At 55.2% G+C, this 20,108-nt stretch overlaps 2 protein-coding genes across 7 annotated transcripts in view; both read right to left on the bottom strand.

The window, feature by feature from the left end:
* TNRC18 (trinucleotide repeat containing 18) overlaps window positions 1-12,376 on the bottom strand; it is a 75,347-nt gene extending 62,971 nt beyond the window's left edge. For 4 of the 6 annotated variants that reach the window (XM_033096615.1, XM_033096619.1, XM_033096617.1 and 1 more), the window contains exons 1-2: window positions 12,002-12,375; window positions 9,712-10,118 (exon numbers count right to left, since the gene is read on the bottom strand). In XM_033096615.1, coding sequence (XP_032952506.1) covers window positions 9,712-9,898 — 187 coding nt within the window. In that variant the 5' untranslated portion in view covers window positions 9,899-10,118; window positions 12,002-12,375. Of the gene's footprint in view, window positions 1-9,711; window positions 10,119-10,449; window positions 10,865-12,001 lie in introns of those variants that run through there. The other 2 variants (XM_033096620.1, XM_033096614.1) reach the window with 2 other exon arrangements.
* A 246-nt stretch (window positions 12,377-12,622) lies between these two features.
* On the bottom strand, window positions 12,623-17,903 carry LINC02983 (long intergenic non-protein coding RNA 2983). Its single transcript, XM_033095602.1, is given in 2 exon segments — window positions 12,623-16,511; window positions 16,514-17,903. Coding segments are annotated over 2 exon segments (1,317 nt in total). The 5' UTR covers window positions 17,436-17,903; the 3' UTR covers window positions 12,623-16,116.
* Between the last annotated feature and the right edge of the window lie 2,205 nt (window positions 17,904-20,108).

The following is a 20,108-nucleotide window of genomic DNA, read 5'->3' as shown; positions in this document are numbered from 1 at the left end:
CAGGGGTCCAGTGGGACCTGGGGACTGGTCCAGCCTCCCCACCCCATCCTGCCCTGATACAGGGCTTTGTTCCTGCAGCTCCCTCACTCGGTGCTCCCTCCCCTCCAACTGAACTCCCTCTCCCAAGGCGGTCAGATCCCAGCAGGCATCTTTTAGCATCCCACAGCCCCCAGCTCCTCCCCACAAAAGGGCAATCTGGGTTAAACTCCATCCCTCCCTATCCTGGAATTTGGGCCCGAGGTGGGCTGGGACTTTGACTTGCCCCAACCAGATGCCCAACCCACAAAGTAGGTGCTCAAATCCCAAGGCCGCCCAGGCCCAGGGCGGTCAAGGCCACAGTCCTGACAAAGATATGCAAATGCTTCCACCCCAGCCTCGCCCCAGGGCTCCAGACAGTCTCTCAATTCTAAAGCAATTACAGAGGATTTCCCCATTGATTTTTACTCCCCCTAACGGAGACCTGGGCCTAGAGGAAGAAGGGGTAGAGACAGAGGGAAGGCCTTAGGCACTCCTGCTTCTCATGAGTGAGTGGGGAGGACCGTGACAGGAGTCAGGTCTCCCAGGCACGTGGGCCAAGGGAAGGACAGTGGGCTGATCCTAGGAGAGGTGGCACAGAGTTCTATCAAGACAAATGCCCTTCCCAAATGCCAGGACCTCATGAAAATGACAGGAATGGTGTTTAAAAAGGAGAGAACACAAGAGAAGAATGAACAGAAGACTACTTCCACAACATTTGGAAACGGGAAAACAGAGGTACAAGAGGTGGGCAGGGTGGGGAGTGGGGAAACTGACGCCTAAGCTTGAAAACGGGAGCCATCAAGGAACAGAATCTAACACCACAGACCTCAGAGCACTAAAGACCAAGGTGCAGAGAGGAGCAAAGGAAGAAATGAGAACTCCCCCACTCCCAGCAGCCTCCTTGTTTACTAGAGAAATGAGCAACGGACTGGTGCTGGATTCTCAGGACTAGCGTGGGACCAAAACAAAAATGAGGTCTCAGCGAAAATCCTCATCTTTAAAAGGTACACTCAGCTCTTGGAAGAGAAACAGCCAGGTTTAAACTTCCTGCACAGGATTCCTGCCTGGGAGACTGACAAAATCAGAAAGGAAAGACTGACAGACACATTCAGGGAGTTCCAGATTGCTAACAAGTCCCATCCCTGGATCTGAGTCCAGTCAGCTTGATAGTGCCTCTTAAATAACAAGAGACACCGGGGAATCAATCACCGAGTCTCCAACGTGAAAGACAAGAAGAAAAAGACCCAGAGGAACAGAGACAATACATGACTGAAGAAAACTCCAGAAAGAGAAAAAAAAATACAATTAATCCCCTCAGTAATGAAAAATGTGTCCATGAAACAAGAACAGGATGCTATTGAAAAAGACGAGCAGCCAGATTATATGAGCTCCTAGAAGTTTAACATATGACAGCCTAATTAAAAATCAACCTGAAAGGTCAGAAGAAGACACAGTTGAGAACATATCCTAGAAAGCAGAAGAAACAAAGAGATAGAAAATAGCAAAGAAAGTTTAAGAAAAGAAGAGCAGTCCCGGAGAGCCAATATCTAATAGGAGTACTAGAGAGAACAGCAAAAAGGGTAAGAAAATTATAAAACACTAATAAAATTCATAGTCATTCAGAAAAATTCAGACTGGAGGCTTCCTTTCCAAATTGGTCTGGCTTATGGAGCACCCAAACAGCAAAGGCAAAAGGACCCAGAATGAGGCACATCAGCATGAAATTTCAGAATGCCAAAGATAAAAGAATAACAACAGTAATAACATCCATGAGGCTTACTTTGTGCCAAGCAATGTTCCAGGAATTTAGATACATAATTTCATTTAGTCCTCATACAAACCATAAAAGGTAAGCCCTATTACTCATTTTACAAAAGAGAAAACAGAAGCACAAAGGGTCAGGTAACGTGTCCAAGGCCATACAGCGAGTGTACGGAAGAGAGTGTATAGGAATTTCAGAGCCATGATCTTCATTATGACATGGCTCCAACAGATCTGAGGCATTTGGAAAAGGGGGAAAAAGTTCACATACGAAGATCAAGAATCAAAAGACCGTGTTTCCCCGAAAAGAAGACCCGGCCGGACCATCAGCTCTAATGCGTCTTTTGGAGCAAAAATTAATAGAAGACCTGGTATAATATAACATAATACAATATAATATAATATAATACAATATAATATAATATAATATAATATAATATAATATAATATAATATAATATAATATAATATAATATAATATAATACCGGGTCTTATTTTAATATAAGACCAGGTATAATATAATATAATACCAGGTCTTCTATTAATTTTTGCTCCAAAAGACACATTAAAGCTGATTGTCCGGCTAGGTCTTATTTTTGGGAAAACACGGTAGTATCACACTCCTCAAAAGTTACACTGGAATATAGAAGGTTATGTTGCAATTCTTTCAAAACACTAAGGGGAAATTATTTCCAAAATGCCAGTGAAGTGTGAACGTAGTAGAAAGGAATGTGCTCCACCAAAACAAAAAAAGTAAAGCAAGGGGCCGGCCTGGTGGCGCAGGCGGTTGGAGCTCCATGCTCCTACTCCGAAAGCTGCCAGTTCGATTCCCACATGGGCCAGTGGGCTCTCAACCACAAAGTTGCCAGTTCGACTCCTCGAATCCCACAAGGGATGGTGGGCTCTGCCCCCTGCAACTAAGATTGAACACGGCACCTTGAACACGGCACTGCTGCCGCTGAGCTCCCAGATGGCTCAGTTGGTTGGAACGCATCCTCTCAACCACAGGGTTGCCGGTTCGACTCCCACAAGGGATGGTGGGCTGCGCCCCCTGCAACTAGCAATGGCAACTGGACTTGGAGCTGAGCTGCACCCTCCACAACTAAGATTGAAAGGACAACTTGAAGCTGAACGGCACCCTCCACAACTAAGATTGAAAGGACAACGACTTGACTTGGAAAAAAGTCCTGGAAGTACACACTGTTCCCCAATAAAGTCCTGTTCCCCTTCCCCAATAAAATCTTTAAAAAAAAAAAAAAAAAAGTAAAGCAGGAAAAAGGAAGGCATGGGAATTAGGAAACGAGATCTAACACAACAGAGGCAAAGGGAGTTTGAAGGATTACCGCCCTACCACAGGCCCAAGCACCAGGCAAAACAGACTAGAACAGGAAGATGTAAAATTCCAGCGAGGAACTCTCCAAGAAAAGAAGCAGGCGGCTCATCCAAAGATTTAACCAAGAGAGTGGAAGACAGAGATTCTAAGAAATCCCAGCAAATGGGGGGGGGGGGGAGAGGCAATTAATAACTCCAGGAAATAAAGAAATAAACTCTAGTATACCACATGGCTCAAATGTATATATTCACAAGGCCAAAGCCATAATAATAAAACTAGTTTAAACAAAACTGTATTTCACATATATAGGGATGATGGGAGAAGTAAATACTGGGGGTGGGGGTGATACAATAGACATTTACTAAGTGCTTATTATATTTCATACTACTCTAAATGCTTTACATGTCTTAACTCTTAAATCTTCACAACAATCTCAGGAAGCAGGTGTTTTTATTATGCCCCATTTTACAGATGAGAAAACCAAGGTACAAGAGGTAAAGAAACTTGCCCACAGTCCCCTTGCCCACTAATAAACAGACAGGAGAGTCAGGAATCAGATTCAGGCAGTCTGCAAAATACTCACCTTCCATAAAAGTCAATAGAAAAATCTCAAAAACTGAAATATAACTAGCAATTGAAGCAAATTATTACTTAGAAATATGGATAAAAATGCCAAAAGAAAGAGCCAAAAGACTTAAAAGTGGGACTCAGGAATGAGGAGACATGAGGCAGGCAATTGCTGGTTTTCTTTAGACCCTTTCCAATGCTACTTGACTTCTTAAATGATGTGTGACTTTTATTCTAAAGTTTATATTAAGCATAAAGCAGAACTGTACACTTTCAATGGGTAGATTTTATGGCATACAAAGTATCCTCAATAAAATTTACAAAAATTAAATTAGGAAAAACATTTAAAATGCACACACAATCAGACACTACTACATACTCGCCAAAATGTACGTATGTAACACCAAAAAAAGGAGAAATATAAAATAAAAATGACAAGTTCAGATTGGGGCCCTGGAGTCTAAGGAACCCATGGACCATCCAATTCCAGAGTCTCTGTGCCAGGTCTGGACTAAGGCAAGGATCCACAAGCCAGGAGTTAATGGTCATTGAAATGACAGCAATCACCTTTGCTGTAACTTTTGCAGAAGGCTGTAACTGTGTTAGGCACCGTGCTTGTACTTGCTCATTCAAACTTCACAACAACCAAATGAACTCAGTACCACTAATGGACCCATTTGATAGATGAGAAAATCAAGGCTTACAGAATCACCACGTAGCCAGTAAACAGAAGAGCAAGATCTAAACCCCAGCATTCTGACCTTAGCCTCCAGGCCATCCTGCCCCATGTGACGCAGGAGTTCTTTATCTGGAGCCTGAAGGCAGGATGGGAACCTTGGCTGACTCATGAAAGCCCAGAATGTATAAAACTGGTAGTGAGTGTGTAGAGAGGGCTTTTGGTTCCAGGCTGAGGGTCCATCACTTTCATCAGCTCATAAAGGAACCTCAGATGCAGGTAGTGAGTGCATTCATGTCCTGCAAAGGTGGCGAGGAGCTTTGGTGGTTCCCACCTACCGTGTTTCCCCGAAAATAAGACCTAGCTGGACCATCAGCTCTAATGCGTCTTTTGGAGCAAAAATTAATATAAGACCAGGTATTATATCATATTATATTATACCCAGCATTATATTATATTATGTTATATTATACCCACTCTACCCACTCATATTAAAATAAGACTGGGTCTTATATTAATTCTTGCTCCAAAAGACAGATTATAGCTGATGGTCCAGCTCGGTCTTATTTTCAAGGAATAGCCCTGACTTCCTCCAAAGCCAGATGCCTGGCCTCTGTGGGTGGCTTGTCTGGTAAAGACCCTAGCCTGGGGGGCCAAGACTGACTGCTCACCAGAACTCCCAGTAGCCCCTAGGGAGGCCCAAACCCTATCCTGACAGCAGCTCCCATTGGTCCCCTCAAAATCTGGGCTGGGAAGTAAAGGACAGGGGTGCCACTGGGTGAAAGGCAGGGCCACACATGACCAGGTAGGAGTTATATCAGACTGCAGATGGGTCCACACAGGAAGTTAAGAGCGTCCCAAGCTGGCCACATCCAGATCAAGAATGCCCAGTCACAACCTCTCCCCAAATCTGGTCCTCCCCATTCCTCCAAAAGTAGCACTTTCCAAAAATCCAGGCATTGTCCCCATTCGCTGCCTGTCCACATCTCTTAGCAGCCCAACCTCCACAAGGCACCAAACCCTGGTCACCTCCAGGCTCCATCCCTGGTCACTATTCACCTCCCTAAAGCCTCTTTGCAACTGACTGGTCACCTGCTTCTGTCCCCATCTACCAAACAGTCTCCAGCCAGCAATCTACACTCATTTTCCTCAAATGCTTATTTTGAAATAATTTCAAACTCAGGGAAAAGTATGAAATAGTGCAACAAACTGCCATATGACCTTTCCCAGGTCCCGCAATTGTGAACTTCTTTCTCACCCCGGGTACTACTTGACGTCATTCGATGTATCATTATCTCCCATATAGTACATAAATTACATTGTTTTTTCTCTTCCTGAGCCATTCCCGAGTAAGTTGGAGACATCACGTCCCCTGCCCCTAAACATTTTAGTGTTCTTCCTTCCGAAAAGCAAGGGCATTCTCTTACATAAACACAATACAGTTATCAACTTCATGAAACGATATTGACTTTATACTATCAGCTAATCTATAGTCCATATTCCAATTTCGCCAATTGCCCCAATGATGTCCTTTAGAGCAATTTCTTCCCTGCTCCAAGATCCCATCGAGGGCCATACATGGCCTTCAGCTGTCACATTTTTTTTTAAGTCTCTTTTAATCAGGAACAGTTCTTGGCCTTCCTTTGCCGCATGCCACTGACATTTTTTAAGAGTCCAGACCAGTTCTGTAAAATGTCCCTCAATTTGAGTCACTCCTTCCACTGCCTTTTCATTCCTGTTTCAAATTCCAAGACCTCATTACAGGTCCCACCCTCCTCCTACCACCTTCCTTGCCTATCCCAGCTCCCCCCACCCCCAGCCATTCTCAGACTCACAGCCCCTCACCACGCAGGCCAAAACAGACCCTCAGCATTCTCTGTCCATCAAAGCCTGCATCTCTACTTAAAATGATTTCGTTCCCTGATTTGCGTGTTTATTGCCTGGTCCTCATACTAGGATGGGAGCTCCAATAAAAGCAAAGATTTTTGTCTGTTTGGTCACTGCTGGATCCCCAGGCCCATAGCAGTGCCTGGCGTGCGGGAGGCACTTGGAAATCATTTGCTGAGTAAATGAAGAAGCCAGGAGAGAAAGTGCTGGCGGGTAGAGCCAGGGGGCCTGGAGGCCCTTCCAGATTCCAGAACCTCCCCCAGGCCTCCCTGTGCCTCTGACCAGAGGAAGAAGCACCCAGCAAATCTCCCTTATCTTTGGGATCACATCACTCCACCAGCCAGCCCACTGATTAATCGTTTTAAATCAATCCCAATAGGCTGACCGGCTGAATTCCACAGATAGAGCTGATGGACCCTGAGAAGGCTGTGACCCCCAGTGTCCACCAGCCAATCCAAAGTGCAAGGCTTCCATCCTGATCCTTGGTTCCCACCCCTCATTCACTATCCTCCAGGATTCGGGGGCAGGTAGAATCAACACCCAAGTACAAAATCCTGCAATAGCTCTTTAATTGCAACTGAGGAGGGCTGAGTCCTGGCCTCCCAACTCCAAAGCAGAAAGGCAAGCCTTCCAATTTCAGGTACTTGTCGTTTACTTGTCTGCTTTACCAGCGGCTGTGAACATTTAGGGCTCACATATATGTCTCTAGTCAAGGTTATGGGAAAGCTAAACCACCATCCTTTATCCCAAACCCCATTTACTCTGGACTTCACCTCCTCTTCTTCAAAGGAAAGAGCCGAACTCATCCGCCTAGAACCATGATGCAGAAGGCAGCTTCTCCTGCAGACCCTCCCGACAGCAACCCTCCTGTCAATAGCTCTTTGGATGGGGTCCCAGCACCCCCCCAGCCAGGGTCCCCTCCCACCCTGAGCTCTCCCAGGGCAGCTCCCTCTGCCGAGGAGGGTTCCGTGGATCAACCAGGACCCCGCCCACGCTGGAGTCCAGAGGTAACAGGGATGGCCCCTCATTCCCTTGCTGTGTGACCCGGGGCAAATGGCTCAGCCTCTCCGGGCTTCCCAGTACAAAAATAAACAAAGATGGGGTTGATAACGCTGGCCAGACCCAAGAAGCTGACAGCCAAGAAGGCGAGGGCGTTGAAAGAGAAATTTTAGCACCTGCACCCCATAAAAAAGCGGGGGAGGAGTGCTGGGTTGAGGGATTTGTAATCCAGCCCCACCCAAGCTGTGAATGGGGAGCAGCTCCCTACCTCCTGGCTAATGGGATTAGTTAGCACAGGGCTCTGTTAGCTGGGCGTTGGCCTGGGGTTGAGGTCTCTGTGAGGCCACTCAAGGTAGGGGCAGCTAGGGGCAGCGCCAGCCCCCCACCCTTCCCTCCCGGTGAGCACAGGGCCGAAGGGCGGCTTCGGTGGCTTTTCCCCTGCAGCGTTTCCCGAGCCCGCCTGCTATTTCCTCCATGACCTCAACCGCCGAGTACGCAGTTAGGCAGCTCCTAACGCGGGAGCGGGAGGCGCCAAGGCAGGCCTCTGCGGCCACCTCTGGCTGCACTTCCTCGTCCCGCCGGCCTCCGGTCAAGTCGCTTCCCGGTTTCCCGCCTCAACCTCCCCATCTACCTAATGGGCGTTGGGCGGTCTGACTGCTGCGGTTAGGTCAGGCGCAGCCCTGGCACGGTGCGCGCACGCACAGGCGCCCCAGGAGTTGTGACTTGTTTTCACTGTTTCGGATTAGGGCACTTGGCCTCTGCCCGCCCGACTCCGATCTGAGACCGGGAGTCCGCGGGGCCTCTCGCTGACTCTCAGAAAGCGAGCGAAGGCCCTACCAGCCAGGGAGACCCCAGGACCGATTCCCAGGACGCTGACCCCCTGCCCACCACCGCGGGCTGGAACGAGACCCGATGAGCTCAAAAGACACGCAAACAGAAATTACCGCGGCCTCTGGGGGCTTACAAAAGGGGACGTCCCAAGCGGCCCTTTGTACCCCGGGGCCTCCCACAACCCTTCCTCTAGGGTCTCCAGCGCTCTTCTTACGCCGTCCTCGCGGCCCCCCGGGACGGAATGCGACCCCCAGGGGGAGACGCGCGCCCTGGTCCTCGCACCCCCGCCGGCGGGGGATCTCTGCGCTCGCAGCCCCCGCGCGGCCCCTCCCCCGCCCAGCGCCTCACAAAGGCCCTTTGTCTCGCCGAGTCCCGGGACTCTGGTTCCTGAAAAGTTCCAGGAGAAAAACCGAAGAGAGACAAAAACGGCGAGCGCGGCAGAGTGGGCAGGGTCGGTGGGACAGGGCCAAGGCGGCGCTACGGCCAGAGGTGTCCCCTCCAAGACCCCAAGGCCTAGGAGAGCGCGGGGGCTCCCCGAGAAATCACAAGAGCCCTAGACTACTTCGGAGTGGGAGAGGTGGGTTTTCCCAAAGTCGAGGCGTGAGACTCCAGGCACAAACTGGAGGCAGCCCCGGAGGAGGGACCGGATCTCGTGCGGCGGCGGGAGGCAGGTCTGGAAGGCCCCGCGACTCCCTTCCCACCGCGCCCGACTGAAGCGGCCGCGGCTCGCCGGGACAAGCTTCTCCCTCCCAGTCGCTGTCCCCACCGAACCTGGGCAGCCCCTCTCGAGAAATAGCGAAGGCCTCTGGGCCTTCTCCAACTCCTCCCGCGGTTGGATGTCAGGCGCAAGGTTTACCCAACGCCGCTCGGGCCCGGCCGCTCCGCTCTCGCGCCGCTTCCATCCCCCAGCTTCGGGGCGGCGGGGGCCCAGTTTCTGCGTCTCCGTCGCGCTCCCCTTCCCTCCAGAGTACAAAGGGCCCCAGGGGTCGGGGTCGCTGCTCTCCTACCACGGTGTGGGTTCCGGGAGCGCTGTTCTCCCAGAGGGCGAGGGCCTCCCGAGAGCCGCCGCCCGCCCGCCGGAGGCCAAGGTCCCAGGACTGGGATTCCCGTCCTCCCCACACCCCCAGGCATTCGGGACTGGCTGGAGTCCCCGCACCGCTCGAATGGAGAAGCTAGGAAGTAGTGGAGAAGCTAGGAATGGAACTGGGGCCCACCCGCCCTGGCAAAGCCGTTTATCAAGAATAGATTCGAGCTCCGGGAGTGTATGTCTCAAAGAATGTAGGACTAGTTGCTGGCCCAGATTTTGAAAACTCCAGCCCAGCTTCAGCCGCAGGGGCTCGGGGGTTGCATTCGCCCCAGATGGCTCCAATTTCCGCAGACTGGTAAGAAACCGCGCGCCAGGGGAGGCAGCGGAGCAGCGCGCCCCTGTCCGCGGGCGCCTCCCGACCGGCCTCTGCCCTGGGCCCAGGGGTCTCTCCGCCCCGAGAGCCGAGACTGCTCGCACCCCGGTGGACAGGCCGAGAGGGAGGCGCCGCGCCACCGTAGCGAACGCCGGGGAACAAACCCAGATGTATTTCCGGGGCCTCCCTCCTTGGATCTGGTGGGGGGAGCGGGGGCTGACAAGGCACAGAGTACTTACCCGGGTGCGGGTGGAGGTTGAGGCCGGCCATGTACTTCCCAGGCGGCAGCGGGCCCTGCAAGCCCGAAGCGGGCAGGCGTCCGGCCGTGGCCGCACCCACGCGGTGGCTGTCCATCGCCAGGCCGGACAGCAGCGGCGGCGGGGGGCCGTGCACGGACCGCGGAGGCCCAAAGTCTCGGCCATCCATCCTCCGCGGGAGTGCCGCGGCCAGCCCCCCACCCGGCCCGCTGGCCTCGTTCAGCGGGACCTAAAAGTTCGGCCTCAGCGTAGTCCCAGAGTCCTCGGGTAGCGGGGGCTCCGCGGCGTGCATGGCGGCGGCGGGCCCGCGGCCCAGGACGCACAGGCGGCCGGAGGTGGGGCCCCTCCCGGCGACCAGGCAGAGCTGAGCGAGGAGGCGCACACAGCGTCTTGGCGGGGAGAGGAGAAAGGCCGCGGAATAAACAGAGGGGAGAAAAGGAAAAAGGGGAAGAAAAAAAAACAAGTTTCAGAAAGTCGTCTTGCCGTTCGGTGTCAGGGGCTGCCGATGTGGTGGCCAGAAACGAAATCGGGAATAGCCCATTTTCCATAAAAAGTAAAAATCCATTTTCTTTCCTCCGGTGGCTTCAGGCTCCCCGGCCGGGGCTCGGAAAGTGACGGGTTGCCCGCTGCGCCCCAGCCCGGACTCTGCACGGGCGGCTCACGGGTCCCCCCGGACTGAGGAAGGCCCCTCGGCCGCGCCCGGACGGCGCAAATACAAACCTTCGAAGTGTGTTTGATTCCTGGGCGTCACATGCTCCAGGGTTTCAAACCGTGAAACCTTTCCAAGAGCAGTTCGCAATGTCTCTCTAAACACTGTCACTATCTGACCCGGAAAGTTTAATATTTAATCTTTAGGGGCCCTCGCCTGAGTTTGGTTTCCCTGAGCTCGTCCCGAGCCGCCCAACTCATGGTTTTTTCGTGAGAAAGGGTGCAAAGCGGCTTTACTATTTTTAAAGAGACTTGCCGCCCCCCACCCCCTCAGGCCACTGTGAGTCGCTGAATCGGAGTCCGAGTCGAGGACCCGAGACGTGGCATTCTCGCCCGAGGACTGAAACGAATCCTTCCCAACAAGCTTTGGTTTCATTTTCCAACGCCCTGGCCTGGGAATCCTACGGCCCGAGACGTAGCCTGGCGCGGGTATTTGAGGGGCGTCAGAAGGGAAGGAAAGGGCTCAAGGGTCTCGCTCCTACCCTAGCTTCCCCCAACCCCCAAAATAACCTACAAAGAAAATCCTCGAACCGCGCGGGCCGACCGAGGGGCGCCTCCCCCAGCACTGGGAAAATCCCCCTGTAGTTCCAGTTTAAAGCTGTTTGTTTAAAAGATTTGTGTTGGCCGATTCCCGTGGGGGCGGGAGAGGGTCTTGGAGCCAACCCTGCCCTCGCTCTCCGTCTGCCCACAGCAGCTTGTATTCCTGATGCCGGAACCGGAGCGCTCCGAGAGCCGCGGATCACGCCAAAGCCACCGGCTCCCGGGTGCCGCCCTGCGTCCCGCGCCGCGAGGTGCAGACCCCTCGACCGCCAACCCCCCGGCCTCCTTTTCCAGCCTCCCTCCACAACTTTGTTAAAGGTGCTCATTTTAACCCGGTTTTGGTTACAACCACCTCCTCCTCCCTTCTCTCCCTCCTTCCCATCAATCTCTGGTTACCAGATCCGCGTTTACTTTAGAAAAATCTAAGATCGCCACATCCGAGGATACATGTCTTAAGAAGGCGATGAGCTTTCCGTGATTTTTAAAAAAATGTTCTTTGTGTAGCTTTTCTAAAAGCCAGCGCTTCAGGGCATGCCCCGGCGCCCCACTTTGGAGAAGTCGGGGTGAAGCCCCCCGGAAAACCCTCGCTCTGGTAGAGAAGCAAGCTCAGCCATCTGCGGGCTCCGCTGCGTTCTCCCTACTTTTTTCTCCCTTTTAAATGCAGTTAAAATGGCTGAATTCCGGCTTTTAATTAAAAACAGCCTATAATCGAAAGCGTTTAGGCGTCCCTGGCTCCCCCGCCGCGTGCCGGGAACCGAGAAGGGAACCGACGCCCCTCGGCCAGGCTGGGCAGGTTGTAGAGGGGCTGGGGCTCAGGTGGGTGCTCCGGGCGCAGCGGCTCGCCCCCACCCTTCCCAGGGCGCCCCCACCTCGCCGGCCCTTGTCCCCATTCCATTCTCGGGGGCTGGAAAGCTGCGGGGATCCCCCGGAGCACCCCGAGTGGGAGGCAGGTTGGGGGGGCAGCTGGAGAAGTTTGGAGACCATCGCGCCTGGCCAGGGGCGGGCGGGCGACCCGGCGGCGTACCTGGCGCGGCGGGACTCCCTGCTCCGGGCTCCGGCGACGGTGACTCCGGTGGCGGCCCCGGCTCCCGGCGCGGCTAGGCGCCCTTGCAGCCCGCCATCCCGCGGCCGCTGCTCCCCTTCGCCACCCGCAGCCTCCTCACACTTTTTGCCCGCCTTTCCTTTTTTTGGTAGAAAACCGCTCCCCGGGCCGAGGGCTCGGCGCGCCAACTCCTCCGCCCTCCCGCTGCCGGGTTCCCGCAGCCCCCGGAAAAGCCAGCTTTCCTCCCGCCGAGCTCCCCGCTTTTTAATAAAATCCAGGTAGCGCCGGTTTAAAGAATCCCAAATCTCCATATACAGCCCGGGATTGGAAAAGGTACATTACACAACCCCCCTTTCAAGTTCCTCTCGTTGGATCTAAAAAAAAAAAAAAAAAAAAAAAAAAAAAACCAGCGGGGGGGAGGGGGTGACTGGGGGAGGGGAACACTCTCCGCCGAAGAAACACGCATTGTTCCCGGGTGCCCGCCTCCCCCCGAGGCCGGCCTCCAGCTGCCACCCATTGGCCGCGCGCGCCGCCAATCCCGCTCATGTAAACACCTTGGCCCTCAGCCATTCCTATAAAACCAATTACGGACCAAGGGGCTCCAGCAGTTTCCAGGCTCCCCTCGGCGGGGCTGAATGATCAAAACTGGTGGTGAGAATTTTTCCGGGCCGTTTCTAGGCAGCCCTCCCCCTCCACCAGCTCAGACCCCCCCCTTCCTCCTTCTCCTCCCTTTTCCTCCCCTCCCTCCCAGCGTCTGGGCTGAGTGATCAAAATAGAGGAAGATGGTTGTCGCCGCAATCCAGGGCTTTGCAAGGCGCGGTTTAATAGGCTGCCTGTCAGCTTCCTGCTCGCAGGAGAAGGTGACAAGCCGAGCGAGCCGAGAAGAGCTTGGGGCCCCGGGGGCTGCACCCCGCGCCTGGCCCCGGCCCCCAACCTCCCCTGGGGCGCGCCTTCTAGAACGCGCGGTGGCGACTCCAAAACAGACAAGGGCTGCTTTTTCCTCCCCCCTCAACCCGCCTTCAAAACAAAGCAGCGATTCATTCCCTCTCCCCCAGCAGCGCGGTTGGGTGGGATGGGCAGGCGAGAAGGCCGTTTTCCTAGCCCCGGCCTGCAGGTCCCTCCCTGAAATGCGGTGTCAGGTGGTTACTGATTAATATTTTGGAGAGGCCGCGGCGGCGGGCAGCGGGTGAGTCTCTAATCTTCTAAAAGGGGTTCCTATAGAAACGCGGGTCGGGGCGCGCCCCCCGCTCAGCCCCGACCGGAGCTGCGGCGCTTTGCACCGCGCGCTCCTCCCCAAAGCCTCTCTTGGCGTGGGCGCACCTCACCCCTTCCCCCCTCCCCAAAGAAAGCAGAAAAAAGGATTAGATCGGCTGAGCGCGAACTGATTCCCTCTCGATTCTGACATTTCAGCCTATTAGCATTTCTCCACGGGGCCTTCTGAAACCTATTAAAGTGTAATATTAAAAACCTCTTGGCTGGGGGCCTCTCTCGCCTTCCATCCGCGGCGCCCCCCTCCAGGGAGGACGAGACCCGGGGAAAAAAATCTGTTGAGCTCAGAGGAAGCAGCAGCCAAGCCCAAAAAGTGCTTGGCTGGCCGTGGTGGCCGGAGGGGGAGGGAAGACTCAATCCCCCAGACTTCGTACTTTTATTTTGCGCTTTCAGCAAAATCCTTTCTGGGTTGAGTCGCTGGGAGCTGCCTGCGGCAACGTACTTGGCTGCGGGCGCAAGAAGTGCGGACGCAGTCGAAGGGGCCGCCCTGGCGGCCCCCGCACCTTCTCTTCGCAGCCCCGCAGGGACCTATGCCCAGCTGGGCATTACGTACACTCAAAAGGAAGCTTGGAAGGGCAAAAATCCTTGCCGATCCTGCCTCGAAGCCACCGCGGTGACTGGATTTTAATTAAAACAAGAGGAGCCGGCTCTTTCGCCCTGCGCTGCGGACTCAGCGTTTTCGCATAGCTGTATTTTTTTAAACCCATTTTTTAAGGCAACTTTTCTGGAGGGATTAAAAATGAGCTAGTTAGCGCCCATTCGTTCTATTTTCTTTTATCCACTTTTAGAAAAAAAAGGGGGTAGGCTTGGAGAGCGAACTGGGGTGTCTAATTCCAGTATAAATTTGAGGAAAAAAGTTCAGCCTCTTGAGGGCAGTTTCAAGTTGCCCTTGCAGAAGCCTCCTGCGTTGGTTTCTAGGCTGCCCTCTTTTGGAAGCTGGAGATCCGCTGCGGGAGGAGGGAGGAGTGAGAAGGAAAGAAAGGAACGAAAATAGCCGGATCCGAAGGGCACTAGCGGCGGTGTCCATGCTTGCAGCAGGGCGCTCAAGTCTCAGTGGCGGCCAGGGCGGCGGGAGGCTCCCGTGGCAGCCCGGGACAGCCAGGAGCAAAGACGGAGAGGAGAGGGGGGTTAGAAAAAGGTATTGTGCCTGTGTGCCTTGGGGGAGGGGGTGACTAAAGAAAAAAATAAACGCAGTTGAGCTGCGCTGGGTTGCTGGAGGCCACCGCAAGGGAAGGGGCTGTGCGTGGGGGCGCAGCCCCGGTGGGCGCCGAGCGTCCTCGAGTCTTATCCAGAGGCCTTTGTGGATTCCTAGTAAACCCTCCCACGCCCGGGCCCCCTTCGCTTCCCCCGCCCCGTTGCCCTTCAATATTCGGAGCCAGACCCTGATCCCCCACCCCGTTATCCCCGCCCTAGATCTGGAATGTTTTTCTTTATTTTAATATAGCTCAAGGAAAAAAAAACTATCTTGAGAAAGCTAGGGTGGGGAATACAAAGGGCTTGCAGGGTGGAAAATAACAAAAGCCTATTTTTATAAATGTTTAATGTTTTCACCCCTGGATGCTCCAAGACGCCGTAATTGTGACGGCGGGGTATGTGTGCCATAAATCATTTAGTTGCTAATAAAAATTCTGCCTGTTTGCCCTGGATTTGCCAATGGCGTTAGCATTTCCAAATGTGCGCTTCGTCGGCGTGGCGAACCGAGCCTGCATTTCATTAGGGCCGCAGTTCGGTGCAGGCGAGACTCCCCTCTCCCCCGGCCAACCGCCCCCCGGCCTTTGTGGGCCCCAACCCCCTCGCGCCGCCCTCCCTGCACACACACCCGCACCCGGAACGCAGGGCTTGGGGACGCGGAGGCGGTGGCTCCCGGTTCCTGGCCACAGGGCGGGACGACAGGACAGACCCTGGCCGCGCCGGTTCTCCGAGCTGCTGTATGCGTCGGGACACTAGCAGGCCACGCCGAGGAGCCGGCCGCCCTGATCTTTGTCCCCTCACCGGCCCCGCGCCCTGGTGGCCCCGCAGTCGCTGGGTAAACAGCGGCTGGGAGCCATCTTAGGGCGGAGGACGGATCCCAAGCCGAGTGGTAGGCGCAGCCCGGCCGGGCTCCTTCAGAGACCCTCGCCACTCGTAGGGGACTCTGCGCATCCCTTGCCCGTCTTCGGGCTCTGGGGAGGTGTCTTCACTCCTCTGGTGGGTCACACTGAAATGTAAAAACCAGGCCTGGGCGCCCAGAGGGGAGCGGGTGACAGCCGCGCAGTCCAGCCGCCATCTTCCGTCCCCTCCCCCCACATACTTCTGTCTACCCAGTGGGAGCCCCGGCCAAAAAGTGTTGACGCAGAATGAGTGTGTGTGAGTGTGTGTGTGTGTTTTGTACTGACTGGGCGGAAAATCGGCTGGAGGGAGGACCTCGAAACCTCAAACCGCAGTTCGCGGAGAACCCGCCCAGGCCAGTGCTGTTGTCGGTGGACAGCCTGGGCCTCCAGAGCCGAGGCCTTTTGTATGTTCCCAGGTCGCCGGTTCCGGCTCCGTAACGGCCAGACTGACAAAATTCTTCCCCTTCGTTTTAAAACCAAAGGACAGAACAATCTTGAGTCCAGTTCTCCCCGGCTGTGCCTTTGTCCAGCCGGCTCAGCCCCTCTATTCAGGGACAAACCCGGCGCTTCCTGGAACCCTGGGGTTGCTGGCCCATGGACACGATTTTCCCTTACTCCTTCTCACCCCCAAAAAAACCGCACCCTTTACTAGGCACGGACACTTGAGCCATTTCCACCCGTCCCCCCGAGCCGCCTTTTCCCCGGTGGAGACCGAAGTCCCCGCACTCCACCAGACTCTTAGCCCAGGTACCGAGCATTCGCCGGCCTCTGCTGCTCGCTCATGAAGCTCTGGCCGGGTCTTTTAAGCGCCAGTGTCCAGGTCCCAGGTCCCGCAACCAGGGAGCGCCCGGCCCGGGCGCCGCTAAAACCTGGAGAGGCTGCGCCTGGGAAAGTCAAGCTCGCCATCCCCGTGCTGGGACTGGCCCAGCCAGGATTCGGTGCTAAGCCAAGGTTCGGCCAACGCAGCCGAGAGCAACCCCGACCCACCAGAAAGACCAAGGACGCGGCGCCAGAGCCCCGCACGCCGTCGGGACCAAGGCGCACAGCTGGCAGAGCTGGAGCTGAAGCTCCAAGCCGGACCCCGGCGGGTCCGGGTGCCTGTCGGCTCCGCCTCCGGCCCTGGCTTCTTCCCCGGCCCGGGTCGGGTCTTCCACTCCACTGTTTGGCTGGTAGAGGACGGAGACGCGCTCAGTGCGCAGGGGGCCGGCTGTGGCCATAAATCTCCTCGCCGGCCCTCCTCGCAGCTCAGGCGCGAGGGCTCTCGGCTGGCCTTGCGTCCCAGGCCTCGCTGGGCTCCCTGATCTCCTAGTCACGGCCTCGGGAGTCCAGAGACCACGAGGTGTCAAGCCAGGAGCTTCCCCCTTCGCCAAAGAGAGGGAACCGCCTCGACTTCTCGGTGCCACCACATCCATCCCCGCAGTCGCTGGACCCAGAGGCGGTCCGGGCCTCACCGGATCGCCGCCTGGGGTCAGGGCGCGCCGGCTCGGCACGTAATCCAAGGAAGGCTCGGTGAGGGTGGGATGGGGTCGAAGCCACCCGCAACATCTAGGGGCGACGCCAGAGTCAGCGTCCGAATGGCATTTAGAACTCAGCCTGCCACCCCTCTTCGTAGACCCTGCTTTAATCCCGAGTCGTCCTTCTGCCCTTGGAGCCTTCTGCGGGCGCAGGATGCGGGAAAGGGGGCTTTTTTTTTTTTCCAGAGCGAGGACCAAGCAGGTTGTTTGCGAGTGCTGTGCCTGGAGGCCAGGGCTCATCGGGTTCCCCAGTCTGCGCCAGCCCATCTTCCCCTCCATGCCGGGGATACCCCGGTCTTTTCTCCACCCGGCCCGGAATTGGTGCCCTCGTTGGCCTCCCGCTTTGGTGCAAATAGCCGAACTATCGGGGAAGCAGGAATCGGTCGGGCGATGGTAGCAGCTTAGTAGGGGAGGTAGTCTTTCTACCCGAACAGTAAAGGGGGGCCCAGAGAGGGTGCATTTGCAATAATAACGCTTAATGTCACCAGCATTGTTTCTTTGCCAGAGAGGCGGGGAACAGGCCTTCATGCTGCTGTCCTCCATCAGCCTAGCAGGCCATGCGCGTGACCAGGGACCACCACCTCCGAACAGTCTTTGTTCTGGACTGCGGATGGGGACAGCCTCAGAAGAGGGAGGTATTCATCCCTTCCTGGGTGCCTCCTGAGGGCCTCACATTGAGTACCAGCGGCCCGTGGCAGATGCCAGAGGCGGAGGGTTTGGAACCTCGCTTCCAAAGATGCTCACCCTGGCAGCTTCGGTTCCTTACTAGAATGTCTAGAAGCACATTTGGAGAGACCGAGGCCTTCCCGCGGGACCCCCAAAATTTGAGCACTCGGCCCGGCGGCGAGAGTGCAGCCCGAGTGGAAAGGCACCGAGCCACATTCCGGCTGTGCCTGCGCGCCCCCCCCCCCAGTCCAGCCCCGCTGCGGCGCCCCAGGAAGCGCCTCGGAAAACAAAGCGCTGCGGTTTCAGCCCAAGGTTAAAGTCCGCCGCGAGCGTTCCCCACCCCACCCCCACCCCCATCTAAGAGCGATAGCATTTCTCCAAATATACCGCCAATAAATCAGCTCCTGGGCCGCCTACTGAAGCACTCTGCTGACCTTGGGGAATGGTTTGCCTGCTAGACCCGTTGGAGGACAGGCATGAGGAGGGGGAACCGATGCCAGCCGTGCCCCCTCCGGAGAGGCAGAAGAGGGGATGGCCAAGGGCACTCGTAGGAGTTTACTGTGGTACTTGTGTGCCCAGAGGGGGGGGGGAAGGTTTGGAGCGTCTGGAGGGGGGAGACTGGTCATTGGGGGAGACCATCAGTGTCCAGTTGTGGGGGCCTTTTATGGGAGATAGCTGCTTTGGGGAGGCTGACCACGTGTTCACCGAGGGCTTGCACTGTTCTAGCCACTGGTGAAGAGACACCAGGGACAAACAAGTCCTCTCTGGGGGCCTCCGTCTTTGTCTGGGTGTGCCTGGGTGTGTTGTGCAGGCAAGTTTGTGCGGGCGTGACTAATGGGATTTATGTATGTCAGTGCCAGGGTGACTAATGGAGGGCTCGGCAGCACGTGTGTTGGGGGAGGGCTTTGCCTGCAGGGGAGGGGTACTGCACCGAAGTGGGGAGTTAGTGCCCCAGGAGGGGCTTTCTGGGCTCCCAGAGGTCTGCTTCTCCTTCTGTTGCCTGCTGGCAGCGATTTGGGGGCCTCTGAAGCCCTCCGTGGCAGGCCTGTGCATGCTGAGAGTTCTGGAGCAAATTCCCCCACCAGCCTCGTCCCCAGAGGCTCCCCCTGTCCTTTCCCACTGCCCTGACACACATGGCCCCTGCCAATCCAGCCTGTCCCACCCCCTTCCGTGCTGAATCCTCCCAGTTTCCTCTTTTATAGTCTGAAATTCCTTTTGTGCAAACTGGCCCGTTTTCAGCCAGCTTTGATGAACCTCTGACTTTGATATTGTCCTGCAGTTTCACAGAGGAGAAACCCAAGGTGCAGAAAGAAGACACACACAGCTAAGATGTGTGGTAGCAAGCACACTCACCTAGACCAGGTGGAGTGCTGGAGATACAGACGTGGGGCCCAGCACCCCTGGAAGCCCCCAGCCCAACCCAGACTAGCTTAGAGAAGATAAATGGCCCAGCACTAACCCACCCTCCACCCTGCCACTCGCTTTACTGCCCTGTCCCATCAATCCTCTACCTTCTACTGGGGCCTCTCTACTGTTTTAGCTTGGGGGGAGGTGACAGAGGTCAGAGGTCAATGAGATTCCATTTGGTCTGGGGCTGGGTAAGGTCAGGCTGACTCAGGGTACATTCCTGGCTGCAGGGGGCTGTGGTCAAGAGTTCAGGAGGCCTGGCCTAGGAGCCCAGGGCAGGCGGTTCCATACCTGACCTCCATCCCCCTTAGGCCACACCTGAAGGATCCCGTTTCCCATCTACCTTTGGGTCTTCTGGTTTCACACATAATCACACACACACACACACACACACACACACACACACACAATCCCTGGGTGTTTCTGTATTCTTTTTGCCACTTGCACACAAGTTCTGTCCCGTGCATCTGTGCCCTCTGTGGACACACACCTCAAAATGGTCCTTGCCACCCAGAGAAGTGGGTGACCTTCCTAAAGTCACCAGGCCTGGGTGGCAGCAAGCAAGCCAGACAGGTTTCTGCCCAGCCCTCCATCTTCTGTGTTCTGTTGGGGCACCATGCTCATGGTGGCATCTCAAGGGAGGGGACTACAGGGCCTGCCTCTTCTTTCCGGGGCCCCTGGGAGCCTCTCCCACCACAGGCTCCCAAGATGTCTCTCTCCATCTCTCTCTCTCTCTCTCTCTCTCATATATACACACACTGTCTCTTGCTCTCTCTCTCTTCACCTCCTTCCTTTTTATTGTTTTTTAATCTTTCTTTGGCATTTTCTTTCAAGCAGAAAATAAAAACATTTCCCATGGCTATAGCTTTGAAAGCTTTCCTTTCCTCTCTGCCTCTATCACCCCAACCCCCATGGCAGTCCATTTCCAGAGTCAGCATAAAGTCAAAAACAAACACCCAAAGATCAAACCTGACAAGCCTCCCTTCCTGCATCCCTCCACCTTCTCTGTGTGTTTTGGTCTGTCTCCACCTGGAGATGAGAAGGAGGCAGCCCCCACCCCTCCAACACGTGAACATATGCCCTCATACATCTTCTGTAGCCACAGAGAATCTTTTAAGAACCTTCTAGAACCTGCCCTGCCAG

Source organism: Rhinolophus ferrumequinum, chromosome 24 (genome assembly GCF_004115265.2).
Source record: "Rhinolophus ferrumequinum isolate MPI-CBG mRhiFer1 chromosome 24, mRhiFer1_v1.p, whole genome shotgun sequence".
Classification (NCBI taxonomy): domain Eukaryota; kingdom Metazoa; phylum Chordata; class Mammalia; order Chiroptera; family Rhinolophidae; genus Rhinolophus; species Rhinolophus ferrumequinum.
The sequence above is the reverse complement of the archived record's forward strand: the minus strand, read 5'-3'. Positions and strand labels throughout refer to the sequence as shown.